Genomic DNA, 21,656 nt, shown 5'->3' with positions numbered 1-21,656 from the left:
ACAATACGCCTTGATTACGCCAGGGAGACAAATCAGCCCATCGTCAAGCCTATCTCCCCAGTATGCTATGCCCTGTGAGCACTAACTGGCGTATCGATCCGGGACAGAGCTGAACAATGCTTTTATCAACAGAACATAAAATGTTTGCGATGATCTACACACGTTGCGGCACATAGGTAACAAACACACAGAACCCACGAGGAACAGTAACCACAAAAGTAAACATGAATCTCAAGAAGGGATTTCGCTGACAGTCGATCGCCATCCTTCTGAACTTTATTCCTTAAAGGGTGTCCTTATGCCTCAGGTGAAATCTCGGGACCATCTTTGATTGGTCGTCGACTCGTTCACATGGGTTTCCCCTACTGTTCCACAGTCACGTGACCAGGTCACCGTCAGCCGCGAGTACTGTCAGTAGTTTTAATAAGGGCGTCACGTTCTTTGCATATTGATAACCGGCGCGCAGCTCTCTCGCTGATCAGCTGTTAGGCCTGGTGGTAAATGGAATCTGTATCGCGGCTTCAGTGATAGAGCCCTCTTGTGAGAGCTGGCTGGCCCTCGCTGGGCTAACACAGACATGGGAAATAATCAGTCCATCTCCTGCTTGGTGGACCGACCTCAAGCTCAGCTCAGCACGTACCTGACTCCGAAACAAATCAAACTGGTTCAAGATTCCTGGGATGAAATCAAAGATGACTTGCCTACGTTGGGAGTTACCATATTTCTTAAGTGAGTATTAACCTTGTTTGTAAGCGTAATTACAGGTGCGAGAAGTACACACGCTAATGAAAGCTTTCCACCTGGGTGTTATAAGTGAGTTGGCGCTGTATATGATCGCTTTACTTACATGTCAGTGTACTTTGAATTAGGGTATTGATATATAGAAAGATCAGTGGCAGCATTTTGTCCATCATATGACAAGTTGTTGTAGTTTGGTATGACAAGTTGTTGTAGTGTGGTATGACAAGTTGTTATAGTGTCATATGACAAGTTGTAGAGTCGTATGACAAGTTGTTGTAGTGTCCTATGACAAGTTGTAGTGTCGTATGACAAATTGTTGTAGTGTCATATGACAAGTTGTTGTAGAGTCGTATGCCAAGTTGAAGTGTCGTATGACAAGTTGTTGTAGTGACGTATGACAAGTCGTTGTAGTGTCGTATGACAAGTTGTTGTTAGTGTCCAACTTATATGCCCATAACTCTGATTTTTGTAATTTTGTCTAAACAAACCGAAAAATCACAAGATATAAGTTATAGATTTTGAATTCCCAACGTGTATATTATATGAAATTTACACTGACGGTAAATGTTCGCAGTCCATGAAATGATTCAATATAAACATGAATGGGTAGCTTTAAGTGTAAGCTGGTGTGATTCTACAAACATCCTGATTCAGGTCCAAACAGTTATGATATTTAAAAAAAAGGGTTCGATATTTATTTATTTTAACAAGGACCTTTTTCAAAACAGCATATCTAATAAAACACCGGTAGAAGTGGGTGCGCGCTCGCGTGTGTGTGTTTATAAACGTGTTCATATATATTGCAAAGAATGACGTTCAACCTAGAAATACGACGAGAGCTAATTGAACAGTTACGTGCTTCACGCAAGGATGTTACGTAATCTGTATCAGAGCGCGGACACCAGAAATAGGATTTACACATCGTGGCCATATGTGGAATCGAACCCAGGCCGTCACGAGCGAACACTTTCATAACTAGCCTAATCTTGAGTTTATGGATCTTCACAATGACTTTATTTTTTATGTTGGGAAGACGGAAACCACGAATAACATCGCGACATTACGATTATATATATGTTGATGTGAAGACAAACCAACTGAAACAAACTCCATACGTTAGTCAATTACAATCGCGGGATCCAACGACCTAGAACTAATTCATAAACATACATTTTGTGAAAGATGTACTTTGGAGTGAGTGAGTTGGGTTTTACGCCGCTTTTAGCAATATTCCAGCAATATCACGGCTGGGGAAAATGGGATTCACACATTGTACCGATGTGGGGAGTCGAACCCGGGTCTTCGGCGTGACGAGCGAACGCTTTAACCATTAGGCTACCCCACCGCCCCATGTACTTATGGAACTGTTTCCACTGTTTGGTACTGATTCCCAAACACTTGGTCAGGTTATAGTTAGGATCGTGCAATGGCCACTGCTTTTAGCAGAAATTATGAAAAGGGTATTGTTGTTTTTTCACATCGATAATCATAGTGGACATGACAAAATCAGACAATACAACAATTCGTTTCAAACTGTACTCACACGAGAGCACATATAACATGACAAAACAATCAATGTTGATAATTATGTCTTCAGTGTTTTCTTCCGGGACAACAAGGTCCGCGACAACAGATAACTAGACAGTGCGAACAACCAGCGAGCTGATCAGCAAGTTTATTGACCTAATGATCGCGGAGAATGTTTGCCGACATTGGCAGTAATGTTAGCTGAACGGGTGAAGAAAGCAATTAAGTCATACATAGTTGCCAGTCTGATCGGTGCTTAAACTGTTATATAATGCCACAGGGTTTAATCACACAAATCTAGGTTTATTGTAAATCCAGCTTCTGTCGTTAGTATCATATATTTATTCAGAGTCTGTTGTAATCGATATTTGCCTCACATAGAAGACATACAAAGGTTCCCTTTTCGAAGGAGGTTTATACAAACACAGCTTGATTATGTTGAGCTTGGGGTAGCATAACAGTAAAAGTGTTGGTTCATGGCGCTGTTCCGGGTTTCATTCCCAAAATGGATATAATGTGTGAGGAAGTGATATTGCTGGAATGTGGCTATAAGCAATAGGAACTTTCTTATTTATACCCTTGACGCGTCGGACATGTTACATAGGGACATCTAGTTCCAGATACCTGTCTTGAGAAAGACCCAACAAGAATAATGACTGCAGTTTTGTTTTCTACCGAAATTGAAAACAATGCGTAATGTCGCAATTCATCATCATGAAAACTTGTATTTTCCCTGTTAACTTATCATCTGGTTCACATTTTACCTGTCTTGATAAAGACCCAACAAGAATATGGACTGCAGTTTTGTTTTCTACCGAAATTGAAAACAATACGTAATGTCGCAATTCATCATCATGAAAACTTGTATTTTTCTCAGTTACCTTATCATCTGCTCCACATTTTAGCTGTCTTGAGAAAGACCCAACAAGAATATGGACTACAGTTTTGTTTTCTACCGAAATTGAAAAAAAATACGTAATGTCGCAATTCATCATCATGAAAACTTGTGTTTTCCCTGTTAATTTATCATCTGGTTCACATTTTACCTGTCTATGTTGCGTGTCTGCTGGTTCAAGTTCTGATTGCTACTCCGTGGCCATAGACGAGTAACATTGTAAGTTTCATGTCTGTCTGCTGTGGAGTAATGAAAACATGGACAACGCTTAACTCTATCGTTAATCATATACAGTTTAATATGAATTTTATTGAATACATCCATTAAGACGAGGAAAACTTGAGTGTCTAACATAATGTAAAATTACATGAATTATTGAATCGGGTGTTAATGCGCTGGTAAGTATTATATAATTGTCTTACACAGACTTAGAAAAACATTTGATGACTTGTGACTAGATCGTCGAGTAGTTTTGACAGCGATGTAGCTTCTAGATATCCCTTGTCATACAATTTCTCTCAAGTATATATTTGAATTCCCGACCATAATGCTTAAAGCGAGACCATACTTGCATTGTGAAAGTTGAAGTACCAGTCAACCAAAAGCGTAATTGAAACACGGAACCAGTCAGGAAACTCCTTGAAGTTGAAGATGAGGCTTGGTGTAGTCTCTACAGCTCTACTTGAGACTGATTGCTGTACGCTTTAAATGAAGTAGCCCCCTCAATCACTTCCGGTTATCAGGTGCAACATTGTGGCAGTATTTCACTGGGGTTGCTGGTCGAGAATCTTAACTGAACTGTACAATGGGATATGTGGAATGTAATAAACTTGAGAGTATCTGACTGTCTCAGTTGGAGACTAAGAGTGAGAATGAGCGATACACTGGGACCATGCAGCTGGCAATTCGACACTGTAGGTGTACGTCTTGATCACAGTCTGTTGAGATTAGATTACAATCTACTGCTCATCGGTTTGGACATATTGCACAAACTCTGTCGATCTAACGAGGGATGAAGCTGATGATTCAACATTGGAATATAGATAATTACCTTATTTACATTTGGAGATATTATCCAGTCTAATTATGTTTTCACAGGAAGTCGGATTGTAAATTTTGAATAGAAATGAGGAAGAAAAGATAAACAAGGAGTGCAGAAAACTTAATTTTAGGGAACATTGAGTACATGTTTGTAGTTTCTGGAAGCACGGTTAAAACCTCATGTTTGTTGGTAGGAGATTATGATTACATTAAATTTTAAATTCACTTCAGACAACTGCTCAAGAGATAAATACCAAAATGCCATAGCCAATATTAACGAATAGATTGAACCTACTCTCGTCTTTGTCTTTGAGAGATGAATGGGTGATAGACTTGTTTGTAATTATATCACAAAATATAGAGATGGGTATTTTATTAAAGCAACTTGGTGCTTTTAAAACCCCATATATTAAATGCCCAGTCATTCAAGAGAACTGAACTGTAACTTTTGGAAATATCAATGTCCCTATTGTCGAGGGCCACCTATTACACAAATTTATACCACGGTCAAGATGAAGATGAAGGAGAATGGATATCCATTACAAAAACAACGTTTTTATCATTTGTAACAAAGTCCATATCCCTCCTTCGGGTGAGATGAAGTTGATATCCATAAAATGTGTGTCACGTCTTTAGGTTCTGCCAATTTGTAAATGCCAATCAGATACTTCGTATGTTAACGGAAATTTTATATTTCCCCTTTGACGTGCCCAAAGGCTTCTTATCCCAGTCTCACCAACAAAGGCGTGTAAAGCTCCTTATTGGATTAAGTGCCATTAGGTTTTCGCTCGGTCCAAACAAATTTCAGGATAACACAGAATAAGTGACCACTGGCGATCCACTATATGGTCGCTGTACATCGTATAAACATCGTGTACAGCCATTGGCCGCGTCGTACGAAATCCCGGTTTCCATTCCACTCTTATCATGCGTCAAAACACCCAGTGCAACTGCACAAACAATAGATAAAATAGTATTAAACGCACCTACCATTAAGAGTCAAATGTAATTTAAAGTATACGGAATGTCAGATCCTATTTAAACAAGGCTTAGCCGTAAGCTGCCAAGCCTGAGCTGGATCAGACATGTGTTAAAGGCACACTACAGATGACGTGTCAGGGATTAAGGTGACTTACACATCTGGGAGCACGCTGAAGCTGAGTCAAAACAGATCCCTGGCCAACAGATAATGCTGAACTGTCAGGTTGCATTACGAGCAAGGTGCGGTATCTGGAGATGTGGGATCCGTATGAAGGTCCTGTCGTGTTTATCTGAGCATGTTTTTGTTTTGGTTTAATTTTTTATGTAAATCTGACTGCATATCAGCGTCTCACACCTTATCATTCATCTATCTGATTTCATTCAAGAAATAATTAATATTGCCACTTCTCCCTGGCTGTGATTGTTTGTCTGTCAAATGAATAACAGTGATCAAACGTCAAAGACTTTTTAGCATTCCTCCAAAACAAAATGAACAACACAATTGTCGTAGTAACCGAACGTACTACAGACATCTGCGATGCCTTAGGCATCGCGGACTAAATTATCTAAGATTATGTTTTCAGTTGATTAATCTTAAGCTAGGTATAAAAAAATTCCCATAATGAAAACAAATATCTTCTTAAAGGCTATCGGTGAGGAGGCTGGGTAGCGTGATGTTTAGAGAGAGTGAGTGAGTTGAGTTTTACGCCACCCTCAGCAATATTCCAGCTATATGGCAGCGGTTTTTAAATAATCGAGTCTGGACCAGACAATCCAGTGATCAACAGCATGAGCATCATTCTAAGCAATTGGGATACGATGACATGTGTCAACCAAGTCAGCGAGCCTGACCACCTGATCCCGTTAGTCGCCTCTTACGACAAGCATTGGTTACTGAAGGCCAATATTCTAACCCGGACCTTCACGGGTCGCGTGAGATTAGAGAAGATATTAAATAAGTCTTTGAATCATAATGGCGTTCAGCAGTGATACACATAAGGGACAGGACATACTCCGAAACACTGTGTTCCTCATAATAAAGAAGTTGACATCCTCAAAACTTTCTTCCTAACATAATAAATAGTCCCACTGAAAATATACACTGTCAGGTAAAGATTGAATTACACTGTTCTTTCGTAAACTGGTTACTAAGAAACATAAAAGTGTTCAGGGACGTTTATTGGTCTTCTGGTAAATATATGCATGTATCATGGAATAGGTGATATGCAAAAGGACGATAAGACTGTTGCTGTCAAAAGAACTTCTGGCGAGGAAACCACTCCTGAGGTGAACGACAGTACACTACCCTTCTGGTTCTGGTTAATCGTTGGTGGCGACATCCTTGTTGGAAATAATATCGATTATATATCCATGACCTTCGATTGATTAATTATACCTGTAAGTTTCAATAATGCTGTTTTGTAAATCGTTCAATAATTCCAAATACAGTGTAAAGAATTTTATTGAATATTCGTATGACTATATACAGTAGCTGGTTTGAAGCCCCATTGACATTGTGTTGAACATTTCATGTACACACGTGTTATCAGTGACAACACATTTCTTAGTATTTGTTGTTTCTGTCACTCTATGGCCAAGGACCTCGGAGAAGATAATTTAAGAATAGGTGGCGACTTGAGGAATTGGTATTCTGGCTTTGCTTCATGACATCCTATCCTAGACAGATACTCATGGCTCCTTCTGGATTATCTGGTCCAGGCCCGATTGTTTTCAGACCACTATCACACAGTTAAAGTGTTGCTGGGGGCAGCGTTAGAAACAAATAAAACCTCACTGTGAATGTCAATACATTACCAGACTAAGCAAAACACCGCTCTACAGTGCACTTCTAGACTTCCTACTTCAGTGTTTATTTGCAAAACTACAACTTAAAAACAAATGGAAACAAATGAGGAAAACGGTTTTGCTGATAGCTACAAGAAGAATTGGCTGAGGAGGACCACCCTAGAAGGTGAACTCTCTACATCTGCCAATCTGCATTCGTGACCTTTTTGTGCTTGTTTTTGAATTAACAAATACGGGCAAGAATCGCGATGTAGTTACACCACTAACATTTACACATGTCGCTGAAGTAGTCAGTGTGTTTTTCAGAATAAGAGCTTTTGGATATTAATATAATGGTTCAGTTGTAATGATGGAATAGAAAATGCAGCTTGTAAATGACAAATAAATGACCTACCATTAATTCAAACTAATTCAAGAAACAAATTTTGGATTTTTATGTCAGTCTGTATCGAATGCGGACACTATTTCGGGCAACTTGGTCTCTGAAAGCTTTCATCAAGTTTTTGCAGCACTCCTCGTAGATTTAGAAGCAGGGAGATTAAGCCATCAAAACCATCAAATGTAGCAAGTTTGCCTGGCATAATGCCTCAGATTTAGGTTTAAAGTATAGTTAGTTATAGCTCGAAAAAAATAACAATGTAGCATACAAAAGAACCTCACCAAAAAATAGTTCCAAGCTATAACACTTACGAGAGTTAATCCAAAGAAAAACCTTTTCAGGCTATAACTGAATTGTCCTAAGCCTCTGTAATAATATCCACCTTGTCGGAACCCTATTTCAAAAGATGAAAGAGCTGAATTCTTTGATCGAAGCCATTTGACGGATATAAACGTTATCATAATCTTGTCAGATATAAAACCCATTTGGAATCCAAATGGAAACCAATAATAAGGCAGATAGGACAATTGTAATGCTCTTATACACTGCCGACATTTACCCTTATCCAACTGGATAGAATATAACTATGGTATTTTTTTGAAAAAAAGATTTTGGGTGAACCTTCTAATTGGATGGAATATCAGTGTGTTCGTATGAATTTAATCCTGAATTTAATCCTGATCAAATTTTTTTAGTTTGTAAATATTGTTCATTAATTAGTATAGCTAGTTCCACGCCCTTGGTTTATGTACTTCAAACATGAATGTACTGGCGTACTGCTTAATTAGATCTATTTGATGTATCTTTCTATTAAAAATAACTAATTCTAATATATTAATTTTAATGAAAAACGATGCAAAACTGATTGAAATCAATATTTATTCTGAGTTTAATTTTCATCAAAGCAAGTTCCAGAGCGTTTGATGTCTCGGACATTCCTTTCACTTTAGTTTATCGTCACATGTGTTTTATGATTAATTGCTTCACCGTTTTTACTGAAGGATTCTTGCTGTATATTGATCGTTTCCTTAACGCAAAAACTAATTCCCTTCTCCTATTCCCCCAAATCTAATGCCAACTTCTCCCAAGTTTCGAGTAAATAAGTACTGCATGTCAGTCACAATCAGAGCACACGTCTGATTTGAGTGAGGGTGCCCCAATTTACATCCCTGTCGTCAGACGGTAAGGACAATTTGTGAAAACGCAAAGCATTTGTCGTCATAGGAAAACATCATGTAATGTTGGATCCTCAGAGCAATAATTGGGATACTACTACTACTACTACTACTACTACTACTACTACTACTACTACTACTATTACTACTTAAACTACTACTACTATTACTACTAAACTACTACTACTACTACTACTACTACTCCTACTACTACTACGGCCACTTATATATCGCCGCTCTAACATACATCATGATAGATAGTATTCCTCGGGATAACCCAAGGTGCCTGTGAGGCGCTAGAAGGTTCTTAGTCATATGACTTTGTTTACCGGGTATCCATTTTCTGCTGTGAGAACAGAAAGGGATAAGACGTTTAAGTGAGAAGTAAGCATTGTATATTTCCAATTCTGGTGAGTATATTACTGGAACGGGTTTTGCTATTTGACCCTTATTGAATCATAGCGAATCATCAATATACCTCAAGCTTAACGGACTCTTCTTTCTCTATCCCGTTGTTTGAATTTGGGCCATCCTAGCATAAACAGACCAGTAAAAAGAGAAGCATAACTGGTACCCATGGGCTCTTGGCGACATTGCTTTAACGTTTCCAATTCATGTAGAAAGTCCGATTCATATGTATAGCGAAAGAGATGAACACGACGGAGAGCACAATTTGTGTCTAAGGGTGTTCCTATGGTAGCCAGAATGTCTATCTTGAACCTTTACAAAGATGTTATCAACTATGAAGTCCACCATTTTACATTGCACGCTCACTAACTCTGTAACTTCTCTTCTCAAGAATTACTACGGCTACGCTGTAAGTCTGAAATAGAAGTGATGAGCATCATAACATCGCCTATTCATTAAGGTTATCTCAGTATACATATTGCATTACGTCATTAAGCCAAGCTCTGATACATTGCCCGTTCACTTGCGTCTTTGGAGGAGACTTACACGATATGTGCAGCATACATATTTCAGCAACATCTGAGATCCATACCGTAAGGTTTGTGCACTGCCCGCAAACATATGTTGAATAGCGTGGTCTCAGACTATCGACACACCATCTACATAAATTGTTTATAGGTTATTCCACACTTACAGGAGTTAATGCATCTCGACTGCGTGAGAAAACAGCATGAGTGGGTGCTTCATTGGTGAACAGTTGCGTCTTTTGTCGAGGCACAGCTTCTCTCTCTCTTCTCCCTCTCTCTCTTCTCTCTCTTCTCCCTCCCTCTCTCTCTCCCTTTCTCTCCCCCTCTCTCTCTCCTCTCTCTCTCTCTCCCTCTATTCTCTCTCCCTCTCTCTCTCCCGCTCTCTCTCACTCTCTCTCTCCCTCTCTCTCTCCCTCTCTCTCCCCTCCCTCTCTCTCTTTCTTTCCCTCTCTCTCTTTCTTTCCCTCTCTCCTTTAGCAACAACTTCTTCCTTTGTCTCTACAGACACACATGCACTTCTTTAATCTGCATCTCTGTCGTGTAGGTCATTAACAAGCGGAGTCCTAACAGTTTTATTACAACCAGGACTACCAGGGCGAAAACATATAGCGTGTTGCGTGTATGGCTGAAACGTGCAATGATACAGATGTGACCAGTGATGACTTAACATACCGTATAACGGTGTGATGAAAACAAGAAATATCTTGAATTCTACTGCTGTACTTCATTTCTGTTGGTATCTTCTGCAAAGATTAAAAGGCTAACTGTAATTACCATACAGAAACGGTTTTAGGCTATGCCGAGATACATCCAACAATTACTATGAAATATTACGTATCAATATGTGGCTCATAGATGACGTGAAGGCAAAATGTAAAAGCAACCCATCCTCAAGACGTGTTGAAAAAGATGTTTGAGAATAGATAACACCCTTTGCTACTGAATGCGACAATGAGCGCTATGAAGTCAGGTAGAAGTCAAATAGACTAACGTCACTATAAGGGTGAGTGAGTGAGTTGGGTTTTACCCGCTTTTAGTAATATTCCAGCAACATCACGGCGGGTACACCAGAAATGGGCTTCACACATTGTACCCATGTGGGGAATCGAACCCGGGTCTTCAGAGTGACGAGAGAAAGCTTTAACAACTGCAATCATGTACAAAATGTATTTCATCAAAATAATGTAATTAATTATTTGAATGAGTCGTATCAAAAGTATATTCCTCAGCTATTGGTAGAGAATACGATGTTTGGTTTGAAGCAAACCCTATTCCGAATATACCCCCTTCAACGTCCTCACCGACCTAATTTCTTACGTATGAGTGGAGTTTTCGGTCACCGCTTTAGACTACAGTGACCCACACTGTATCAAGGCAAATTGCACTTGTGTTAATGGTCTCAACGTCACGTGCCTTGTAAAGAACTCCTTGCAGTCATGAGATGCTCCCATTGTCGTGCTAATCAGTGGCGGATGTAATAGGCGTACTCTGATGTGTGACTGTCCTAACACATCAAGCAAGCAATTATATCAGTGTTAAGTCGGACTCTAATGAAGGTCAGGTGTCCATTATACATTAAGTATGATTTGTGCATGTAGGCGTTACTGATCAAGGCGTACCAGCTGAAGATGTGCTTAATATAGATGTGCTTAACTGTGATCCTACACAGTCTAAGCCTGAATGTAATAAAAATAATCCGAGAAAAGGACATTGGTAACTTTTGTATAGTGTTTATTGTACTACATGCAGTTTAGAATATATAACCTAATATATATATTTAGCAAATCATCCGTTATACGTCTCTGTCGGTGCGAAGACTATATTACCATATTATTACCTGCGTCTCTCTGAATTCAATCTTGACTTATCAGTGGTATATAGAGAATCTCACCCGAGTGTCTTTAGATATCAAATATATCACCACGAGTTGATAAAGTTACAAGTATCAGAGGCTTGCCGAAGATGTTTTTACTTTTATCAACGAGTGTTGATATGTTTCATATCAGAAGACATGAAGGTGAGATTCCATTTATAATAAAAAATCACTCTTCATTAGTTTTCAATGAAAAATGTACATCTCTGAACACAGCACTGCCAGTAGACTTGCAGCGCAGCGACGTCGTAGTATTGTGACATCATCAAGTTTTTGACGTCATAGCATTTGGAGTCATGTATTTGATGACGCCAGGGCATTGCACAGAGTCTACTGTCCAAGGAGATATCGTTTGATCTCACAAAAGCAATAGATCCCGTGGAACACAGTTTTGGATGATGAGTGTTTGCTGTGGACAGAGTATGTTAACTATGCATTTGTGTCTTGGAACCACGTGGTCGGGCTTGTGTTTCTATCGTCACTAAGTATTAGCATAAGGAAGAGAGTTTTTATGGATGCTAACTTCTTTACTATGAGGAACACAACGTTTCAGAGTATATCCTTACTCCTTCATCAGGTGAATGTGTTCCTCATAATAAAGAAGTTGATTTCTATAAAAACGCTCTTCCTTAGGTGTATCACATCTAAATGCCATTCAAAGATCTAAGTGTTACTAATTCAAAAATATATATATGTGCTTATGACAGAGTTGGAACAGTACAATTTGAATCTACTTTTAGCATAGATTATGGTTATAGAGGGACTTTTTATGAAACATATCGTGCTTGTTGAAATTATAGCATTATGAAACATTTCAATGCAAGATTAGAACGTAGGATCGTTACTTTAGTTTGAAACTATAACAATCTGCAAGATAAAAAGGGAATTGGTAAGGTTCCTGCCATATTTGTGTCAATAATCATTCAATATAATGACAGCGGACACAATAGATGAACTCACACATTGAACTCAAGTACGAATCGAGCTCGAGCTTTCGGCGCGATGAGCGAACATTTGTGCCACAAGATAACACAATGCCTGGGCACGTCGACTTCACCTGCAAGGAAGAGACATTCTTTATCAGTCACATTTGTTTCATAAAGATTATTCTGACAGTTGCAATCGTTCAGTCAGCTGCTATCTGAATCACCTTACTGAATCCTTAGGTAGAATATGCATTGTTAGCAGAAGGACGTATTCAAGTGGCACATTGTGAAGTTCTTGAAAGCATCTGGAAGTTGGCCGAACATGAATACATGACACGTTTTTTGTTATCCATAAAACCATGTCATGTATTCGTGTCACATTGTGATTAGTTAATGTGTCAAATACAGTCCTTTGTCGACACAAATGAGGGATAACTGTCGAAGATTGTTCACATTGTCCATTACCGCATATTATATAAAAGACCAACATTTGAGTAGTCGTACCCGCAAGTCAAAGATAGCAATTTTACAAAAAAAAGTACACTCATTAGTGGTTGTTGTCCTGCTAATGATGACACCAGGTGTTTGCGAAACGGATGAGCACGTAATGCCGCATGACACCAGTTGTCAGCTTAGCTCAAGACGGAGGCTGTTGATATTTGACACTGTGACATCGTCTGACACTGAATACCCTCGTCTCCCTGTCAGTATGCTCGTTTGAAAAACATAATGAAATATGAGCTTGCAGATAGTCTTATTGGGGACTCGTTATCCTCGAAACTCATAAGTATACGTGGGGCTCAGTGTTATTAAACTTCGATACACCAGAATCTCAGTCTGGTTAATAAAACACTCAGTGTTCATATTCTTCTGTCAGAACCACAGGTCATTAAGCATGAAATCTTCCAATTGACATTGAAGTTCGTAAATTTTATTTTATGGCATTTTGGTAGCAAGGTCTACTAAATGCCACGAGTTGATTCTAACATGAAGAAAGACCGTTTTAGTCACACTGTTAATCGCCAGCTGCAATATTAAATCCGTCCATCGACGATTGTTTCCAGCGTTGAGGTTTCATATTCAAGAGACTTTAGCCTCAGAACGGTTAGGACTTGGAAGCCTCCTGTCCTTTTATTCATTTTCTGTAGTTGCCATCAGTTCTTCCTTTATCTGTGTCCTAGGAGTTCATCTGAACAATTACATACAACGACTGCTCATGAATAGTGTGGGGAATTGACGTGATTAGCTCCAGACTACCTTGCCTATTGCCTTCACAATAAGTCCCATTTCGTCCAGTATGTCAGATACAGCATAAAGGAAAACCAAGTTCTATGGATAGTCAACGTCTTTATTGCCATGAGTGCGACGTTTCGGTGTAGGTATTGTCGCACTCATGGCAATAAAGAAATTTTCCGTCATCTCTACAACTTCTAAAATGCCCCTCAAAGAAGAGATACAGCACAGAAACATGAAATACATCGTATGCGTTAACTTGTCAATGCCATTCCATTTCACAGTGAAAATGGAACATCGCATGTTATCGTGTGTTAGCAAAGCAAAACGGTTTTTTCGAGTCCGATTACCAAAGGTCACGATCCCTTGGAATGTTCTACATGTATGCTGTAGAATTTAATTTGGGAATGGAAAAATCATTCGGAACCTTTCACGTAGTGCTCTTCTTTCAGCATTGGCTTGCCAGTAGGAGGATTACATTTCTATGACTTTCATTTTAAGGGAATTAAAGTTAAACAAGACAAGCTGCAAAAAAATAAGCAGCAGGAAAGACTTTTTTCCAGATGCTTTATTTCCGTCATTATCAAAAGAGACATTTCATTTGTGCTAAGTTTTCTACTGAACCGTAAGTCGACATGAATGTTCCTTTCTTGAGAAACTGGTTTTGAATGTTTTGTCTGAGAGTTCCTGCTATACTAAAGATTGCCGTCTGATAATGTCCTTAGGGTTTTACAATGAAATTCTGCTTGACGAATTGGCTGAAATTAATCACCGTATCATACTTAAAGATGTAAGTAATGACTCACATGTTTGGTATTGTGGTTATTTGGGGTTTCCTTGGTCCCCAGGTAACTGTTAAAGAATTATGGTTGATTGTAATGACATCTTTGTGCAACTGAGATAATTCATTCAACGAACTACCTACAGGGACCTGGGCCTACAAGTCAAACGAATTTCCCTTATCTCGCCTAAAATAACATGCGTCTAACTGTGGTATGATAATGACCCTTTGGTACACGTAAACCATGAATAGGTCGAAACATGCCTTCGAATACCGACCCTTTTCTCATACTCGCGTTATCGAATAATGTTTAATCTGCATCGCCAATGAGTAGACACTGCTGAATTTGATGACATTAACTTAAGCCCACATTCCATCATTCAAGATGTCCTGAACAAGAAACACTATTTCTCATCGTGCTCCCAAAATGCGGCGAGCACAAATGGCCCTGACAACTAAGTCATTGTATGACAGTCAATATGTAGGCATGCGTCCTTTCGACCTGCCAGAACCCAAAATGAATTATTGTGGGTTCGACTGACGGTTTGCTCTGTCCAGTTTTATCAGCAATTGTTTAGGCACCAAATCATTTGGCTTCACCAAATTGGTAAACGTCAAAGTAATTTCGGGTTTACCACCTAGATCAAGACAACACGCCCTGATATAATTCAGTGAATATGGTCTCATACACAGCTCTTAGCAATATTCCAGCAATAGCACACCGGGGGACACCAGAAATGGGCTTCATACATTGAACCCATGTGGGGAATAAAACCCGGGTCTTCAGCGTCATAATCGAACGCTTTTTACCAGTAGACTCCCCCACCGCTCTAGATAAAATACTGTTCAAAATGGAGTTTAACATAACCCACCCACACAAATGCAGCACAAGTCCCCAGACGATATTTGATTGTTTGCAGGAAAGTTTCCCTTTGTCGTGCAAATATAATGTTCGAAATGAACTCACCTACCGGATCATTTACGTTTTATTATTTCTTTAGTAACCGAAAGACAGACGACTTTTTAAATCAGGCGCCTATTTACCTAATCTAGTAGTTCTCACTGATGAGCGGGTTTGTGATCTCATGGCACTAAGCGGTTTGAACCTACACATACACACGGTTTGGGAAAGGTCACATGGCCCCGTAATGCCTCAGCACCGTTAATGTCCAATGATCTCGTTGTGATCTGAGAGGTATTCATACTTAATTACTCACATCGATAAACGACGACACAGTTGCTTCACGTACGACCGACTCGTTATCTAATGCCTCTGTGCATTGTTTAATGATTGGGGTTCCAGTGATTCTTACGTTACAAGACATTAGATAGACGGAATAGCTTCATCTCGCAAAGTGTCCATTCTTGCCCAGTGAACCTTGAGGCACCCATAGCTCTAGCTGAGTATTGTCATTATATGGCTACAGTGTCAAGGAGTCATTCCAGCTTTCGGAATACTGGCTTCAGATTCACGATCTCACAGTGATTTGTAAGGTGCTTGTTACTTGAGTCTTAAGTACTTACGTTTTGGCAACAACGCCCAGTGTCTACGACGGGAATATGATTACGACGCCTTGTGAAAAATCAAGTGCTTGTTGTTGACTCTCTAATGGTTGGCTGTTCCTTTACACTTTAATATTTGTGTTAGAACAACGACGCCCAGTGATCTGTCAGGTGCTTGTGTCTTGACACTATAATATTTGCGTCAGAACAACGAAGAGAACTGTCAGGTGCTTGTGTCTTGACACTATAATATTTGCGTCACTGCTTGTGTCAGAACAACATAATATGATATTTGCGTCAGAACAACGAAGAGAACTGTCAGGTGCTTGTGTCTTGACACTATAATATTTGCGTCAGAACAACGAAGAGAACTGTCAGGTGCTTGTGTCTTGACACTATAATATTTGCGTCAGAACAACGAAGAGAACTGTCAGGTTTGTGTGCTTGTGACACTATAATATTTGAGAACTGTCGGGTGCTTGTGTCTTGACACTATAATATTTGCGTCAGAACAACGAAGAGAACTGTCAGGTGCTTGTGTCTTGACACTATAATATTTGCGTCAGAACAACGAAGAGAACTGTCAGGTGCTTGTGTCTTGACACTATAATATTTGCGTCAGAACAACGAAGAGAACTGTCAGGTGCTTGTGTCTTGACACTATAATATTTGCGTCAGAACAACGAAGAGAACTGTCAGGTGCTTGTGTCTTGACACTATAATATTTGCGTCAGAACAACGAAGAGAACTGTCAGGTGCTTGTGTCTTGACACTATAATATCTGCGTCAGAACAACGAAGAGAACTGTCAGGTGCTTGTGTCTTGACACTATAATATTTGTGTCAGAACAACGAAGAAACAACGGGAACTGTCAGGTGCTTGTGTCTTGACACTATAATATTTGTGTCAGAACAACGACGCCCTGGGATCTGTCATGTGCCTGTTTCTTGACACTGAAATATTTGACGTCTAGTGATCTCTCAGGTTCTTGCTTCATGATTGTTTAGAATGATGTCTCGGGCAATCAGACTGATATGGTGTTTGTTCCTTGTTGTGTTTCCGATGTGATTTGGTAAGGTCACAGTGCTATGCGCTCATTGTTGTACCTCATCCTTATACGGGTTCTCACGTCAATCTACACGGGATTCATCTGTGGGTATTAAATGAAAGTCAGTGACTGCTTACAACTGCATGTATCGTCTGTGTTACTACATGTTCACACACATACATGTAAACTACTGTCTAATTTGTGAATAAAGGCCACAAAACCGTTTCCATAGTGACACAATCTCTGTCAAACGCTATCCATTCTACCATTCCGACACCATGATCACTAATTTTTGAATCACTATCAAATAGTGATGATACCAGGAATTCGCCAAAATTCGCCAAATACAAGCCAGATATAGTGTTTGGACAAGTCAGCATCTTTCCACAATGCGTCCACTACATTAGCATCTGCCTCTGTATTAAACATTTTTATACCAATCCATCTGGTGTTGTGAATAATAACACCCAATAACTAATTAACTCACAGGCTCGACCATTACACACCAAACCTTGTAATAGTGTTTCCAATGACCTTTTCACAATCTTTCTGTGTCTCCGCACCTCGGGGATCTCGCCACCTTGGGAAGCCGTTGCGTCATTCATTGGAAGCTGGATTACATACCTTCAAGGCTAATCCCTGGACTTGCTCAGTCGTTTTGATACGGCTGTTCGAGTGTGTAATTTAATGCCGTTGGTTGCCCTAATGGTTACCGTATTGTTGGAACGGTTCAACTAATGATGTATCAACCGGCGATTACTTGAAAAACATAATAACTGTGGTTTGGGCATTTGAACCACATGACCCTCTCGTTGGGCGGTTAAAATCAAGCAATGTAATGAGATGAGGTTTACGTCTAAAAAAGTCATTTTGAGCTCGCAGCAACTGCCTTGGGAAGCAACGGTGTTCATTAGCTGACATCACTTTCTGTTCGGGAGATGTTTTTTCCTCTTTTCCCTCGAGCTCATTTAAGGAATAGTTTGTCTGGTGCTTCCTCGGTGAAATGAAACTGAATAACTAAATTCCCCGGTCAAAGCTTCTGCAAAGCAATAACCTTACAGTTTATCTTTTATATATTTAGGGTATGTTTACACGTAACAAAACTTAATAATAATGATAATGCTAAAAAACTAAAAAATATATTTTTTATAATAACAGTTTTTTTATAAGAATGTCATCTGGCCAAGTAATTATACGTTTCACAACGGAGTGGATATGTGAAAGTATGCACAAAAGAAGACTGTGTTGAACGTTGTCAAATTTACTAAGAGAACAAGAGGTTATTCCACTTGAAAAAAGCATCACATGAAACCTTCCAGGAAATGACAAGATCAATAAAATAGCAGAGAAAGAATCACTGAATTGTAAAGTGCTATCGTAACGACTTAATATCCGACGTTTTTCTTTAATCTGTTGCTAAATCAGATTGTGATGCACATTAAACTTGCACACTGCATGCTTGCCACAATTACTGACATTTAACGTAACGCAAGACCGCTCGTTACAATATCTCACAGTACTTGTACCCACTAGTATAACGTCTCCCCTTCAAGTACAACCTATCAATACAGTTTACGATTAACCATACTCTTGCCCATACGAAATTCTTCCACGTCATTAAATAAATTGCAGTAATCGTAACATCTATCCAATTTGGCCAATTTGAAACCCCAAATAGCCCAAAATGAGAAGTCGGTAAAAGCATTTATTGACCAAGCACCTAATGTTCAAATTCACTTTCACTTCTCGAAAGAAAAACTGCTCTTAAGATAATGCGTTCTGCCATACATGGACACTGCTGAAAAGGGACTCCTACCTTTGAATCCTGCAACGCAGAGAGTATTTATGGACAAAGCACCATGTTAAGTGCTGCATGTATGTGAAGCAAGTCTTCTTTATAGTTCAACATATTGCGATAACAAGCAACGATCGCTGGGAGACTCTCTCCTCGTCGTTCCAGCAATGCAAGAATCAATATGAGCTTCCACGAAAGAATCACTGTCCTGTTCCGATACTGTTAGCTGAAAACGATTAATACTCGGAAGATATCATGAATACCTTTTATGTTGAGTTCGGTAAATAAAAACGTTATTAAAGCAGTATAAACGCTTTGAACAGTTGTGTAATAAAAACAGGTTGGCTGTGAGGGCCAACACGTTGTCCGGTTTATTTGTCAAATAAACGTTTGTATTGTTTCTCTGTCAATGTTTAGAGAAATACATTGACTTGAACGTTTATGACATAATATTATATCAGTGATCCTTGTAACGTATTAAGTGATGGGTGTTTTGTTTCATGTTTGTGTACACATTTCATGGGAATATGTTTCTGATATATACAAGTGGACTCAAGACAAAAGGCATCCATGATCTCTCGATTACAGTAACGGTATACCAAGGTTTAGTATTTTGTGTTACATACGCTTATAAGTCTTGCTACCCCGTCAAAACGACACTGCTGGCTAAAAGCTGTTACCTGTAGCAAAATAGTTTAGCGTCATACAGAGTTACAAACGACGATGGATTCAATAATTTGGTACATAAATGATATGATATTATATATATGTATATATATTGCTATTGATAGCAGAGTAAATTGTTACTCATCACCGGTCTGTTATCGGTGTTGAGCGCAATGTCAACATCTTGATGCGGACATGTAAATTCCCTTAACACTTTCACTCTCCCATCTCATCTTGCAACAATTTAGTCCAATGACACTCAAAAGGTACATTAACGCTCGTCAAAGATAGGTTTTGCTCCCAGTCATACCACAATTCCCTAGAGTGTCTTCATTTATCGTTAACTTTCCGATTGTGAGGTTTCAGGTTTAGCACTATATACATTTCACTGATTGAAAAAGTTGTTCAAACACAAAGCCATTCCCTTCGAGCATGTTTCTCACCTGACGGGCACAACCCAATTTCCTAAATCGACCCACAAGTGTCACAAGTATTACACAAGGCCAGGAGTTCACAAGAAAACAATGACTCCCACTGGGTTTGTGGGCGACATAAATCGCCCACATGTTCACAAAACCTAAGGATGTTTCAATAAATCTGACGGGGTTAACAAGAGAAACTGCACAACTGCTTCAGTTGGCAAGCTCCATAAAAACCGTTGTAATAAAAACCATTGGCACCTTGCTGCTATGCTATATTGGTTGGTTTATCAAAGAGAATTGTTTCCAAGATGAACCGTATATGAAGATTGATCAGCTGTTTCCGGCCGTGGAAGAACTTACAGATTACAGACCCATCAAGACGTCTCAAGAACGACATGATCTCGTTTAGCTCTTTACTATTGGCTATGTTCTAATGATTAGATTGTAATTACAATGACGGGATCTGAAAATAATTGATGACACAATGACAACGAATGCATCATTAAACAGAGTTTAAAGAGGGAAAGTATATCGAATGAAGATCCATAGTTGGTACTATATGTCCTTCTGACAGTTGTGGGAAAAAGGTTTTAAGCTCACAGCAATTGTCGTAGGGACTAAAGGTGTTTATTAGCTAACATCACGTGTTGCTTGGGAGATGGTTTTTCGTCTTTCCTTGTCTTTCTTCTGGAAAATGCATTTGCTACCAAAGTTCACTTTCCTCGAACACCCGCAGCAATCACCGATTGTCAGAGAGTAATTCATACAAGTTTCCCGACTATGTTGCCGTTTAACGATAGAAAACTGTTTCGACAGATACATCAAGATCGCCGACATCATATTAAATTGATCTTGGTCGATGGTTGAGCTGGTGGAATAAAGTCCTTAAACGCAGAAACATGTATGAATCGGTTACAAATAAAAAACGAGTGGAGACATTATTACTGCTTCGAACTGTGTTGCAAAACCAACAAGTTCCTAAACAAACCACCGAAGACGCAGTACAAATTAAACGTATAGGTTTTACTTGCAGCAGTGTGACAAGATTTCTGGTCCATCACTTATGTCTGGAATGTTTACGTGTCTCATAGCAGAGGTGCTGCCATGCGGTGTTTGTTTGGAATGTACAAACAGAAACATTTGTACCCGTTTAGTACAAGGTAAAGCGTCAGGCTGAAGACCCGGGTTCGATTCCTCACATGGGTGAAATGTGTGAAGCCCATTTCAGGTGTCCCCCCACGTGATATTGCTGGAATATTGCTAAAACGGCATAAAACCATCAGGAACATTAGGACTATTTTAACCGGGGATAGTACTAACGACGCTTCGTTGTAAATAAAACTGTGAACATCCGGGTTAGAATTGGTCTTCAGCAGCCCATGGTTGCAGTAAGAGGCGACTAACGAGATCGGGTAGTAAGGCTGTTTTCGTATTTCAGCTGACGTTTTCCTTATCATGAAGATGCACATATGTTCTTCCTGTCACGTGCTACGGCTATTTCGTCACAAGTAATTGTACTTTGGGCCACATGGCCAAAATACCGAATAAATTGTTTAGAAAATGTTATCAAAAGCAACACAAATCTGAATCGTACCCTTCTGTAGATTTCGTTATTTTGATACCATCTTATATACTAGCATTCTGGCATAGCGTACCCAATAGGAAATGGAAGGAGCAGTTGTGAGGATTCTGCAGGCACAATTTGCTAGCTCCATTGACGCAGAAGGACCAAACACAATGAAAACGTTCCGATTCTTTACACTGATCTGAAGCCTAATGTAGTTTGACGTGTGAAAGTTCAACCACGTTAAGAGCTCACTCAGTTTCATGAACTTGATAATTTAGAACCAAAGACCAGAAATCGATTGCATGTTTTGTGGGCAACGACATAACTGAAGTTTAATGGTTGGTTCCCTCGGGTTGTCATGT

At 39.4% G+C, this 21,656-nt stretch overlaps 1 protein-coding gene across 1 annotated transcript in view; it reads left to right on the top strand.

The window, feature by feature from the left end:
- The first annotated feature begins 428 nt into the window (after positions 1 to 428).
- The window catches only part of LOC124275754 (non-symbiotic hemoglobin 2-like), a 75,857-nt gene continuing 54,629 nt past the window's right edge, over positions 429 to 21,656 (top strand). Inside the window, exon 1 of the mRNA XM_046711411.1 lies at positions 429 to 729. Coding sequence (XP_046567367.1) covers positions 578 to 729 — 152 coding nt within the window. The 5' untranslated portion in view covers positions 429 to 577. The remainder of the gene's footprint in view (positions 730 to 21,656) is intronic.

The sequence above is a fragment of the Haliotis rubra genome, unplaced genomic scaffold, assembly GCF_003918875.1.
Source record: "Haliotis rubra isolate DU_JTF1 unplaced genomic scaffold, ASM391887v1 Scf202, whole genome shotgun sequence".
Taxonomy (NCBI): domain Eukaryota; kingdom Metazoa; phylum Mollusca; class Gastropoda; order Lepetellida; family Haliotidae; genus Haliotis; species Haliotis rubra.
Note: the sequence above shows the minus strand (reverse complement) of the source record. Positions and strands in the feature narration are given on the sequence as shown.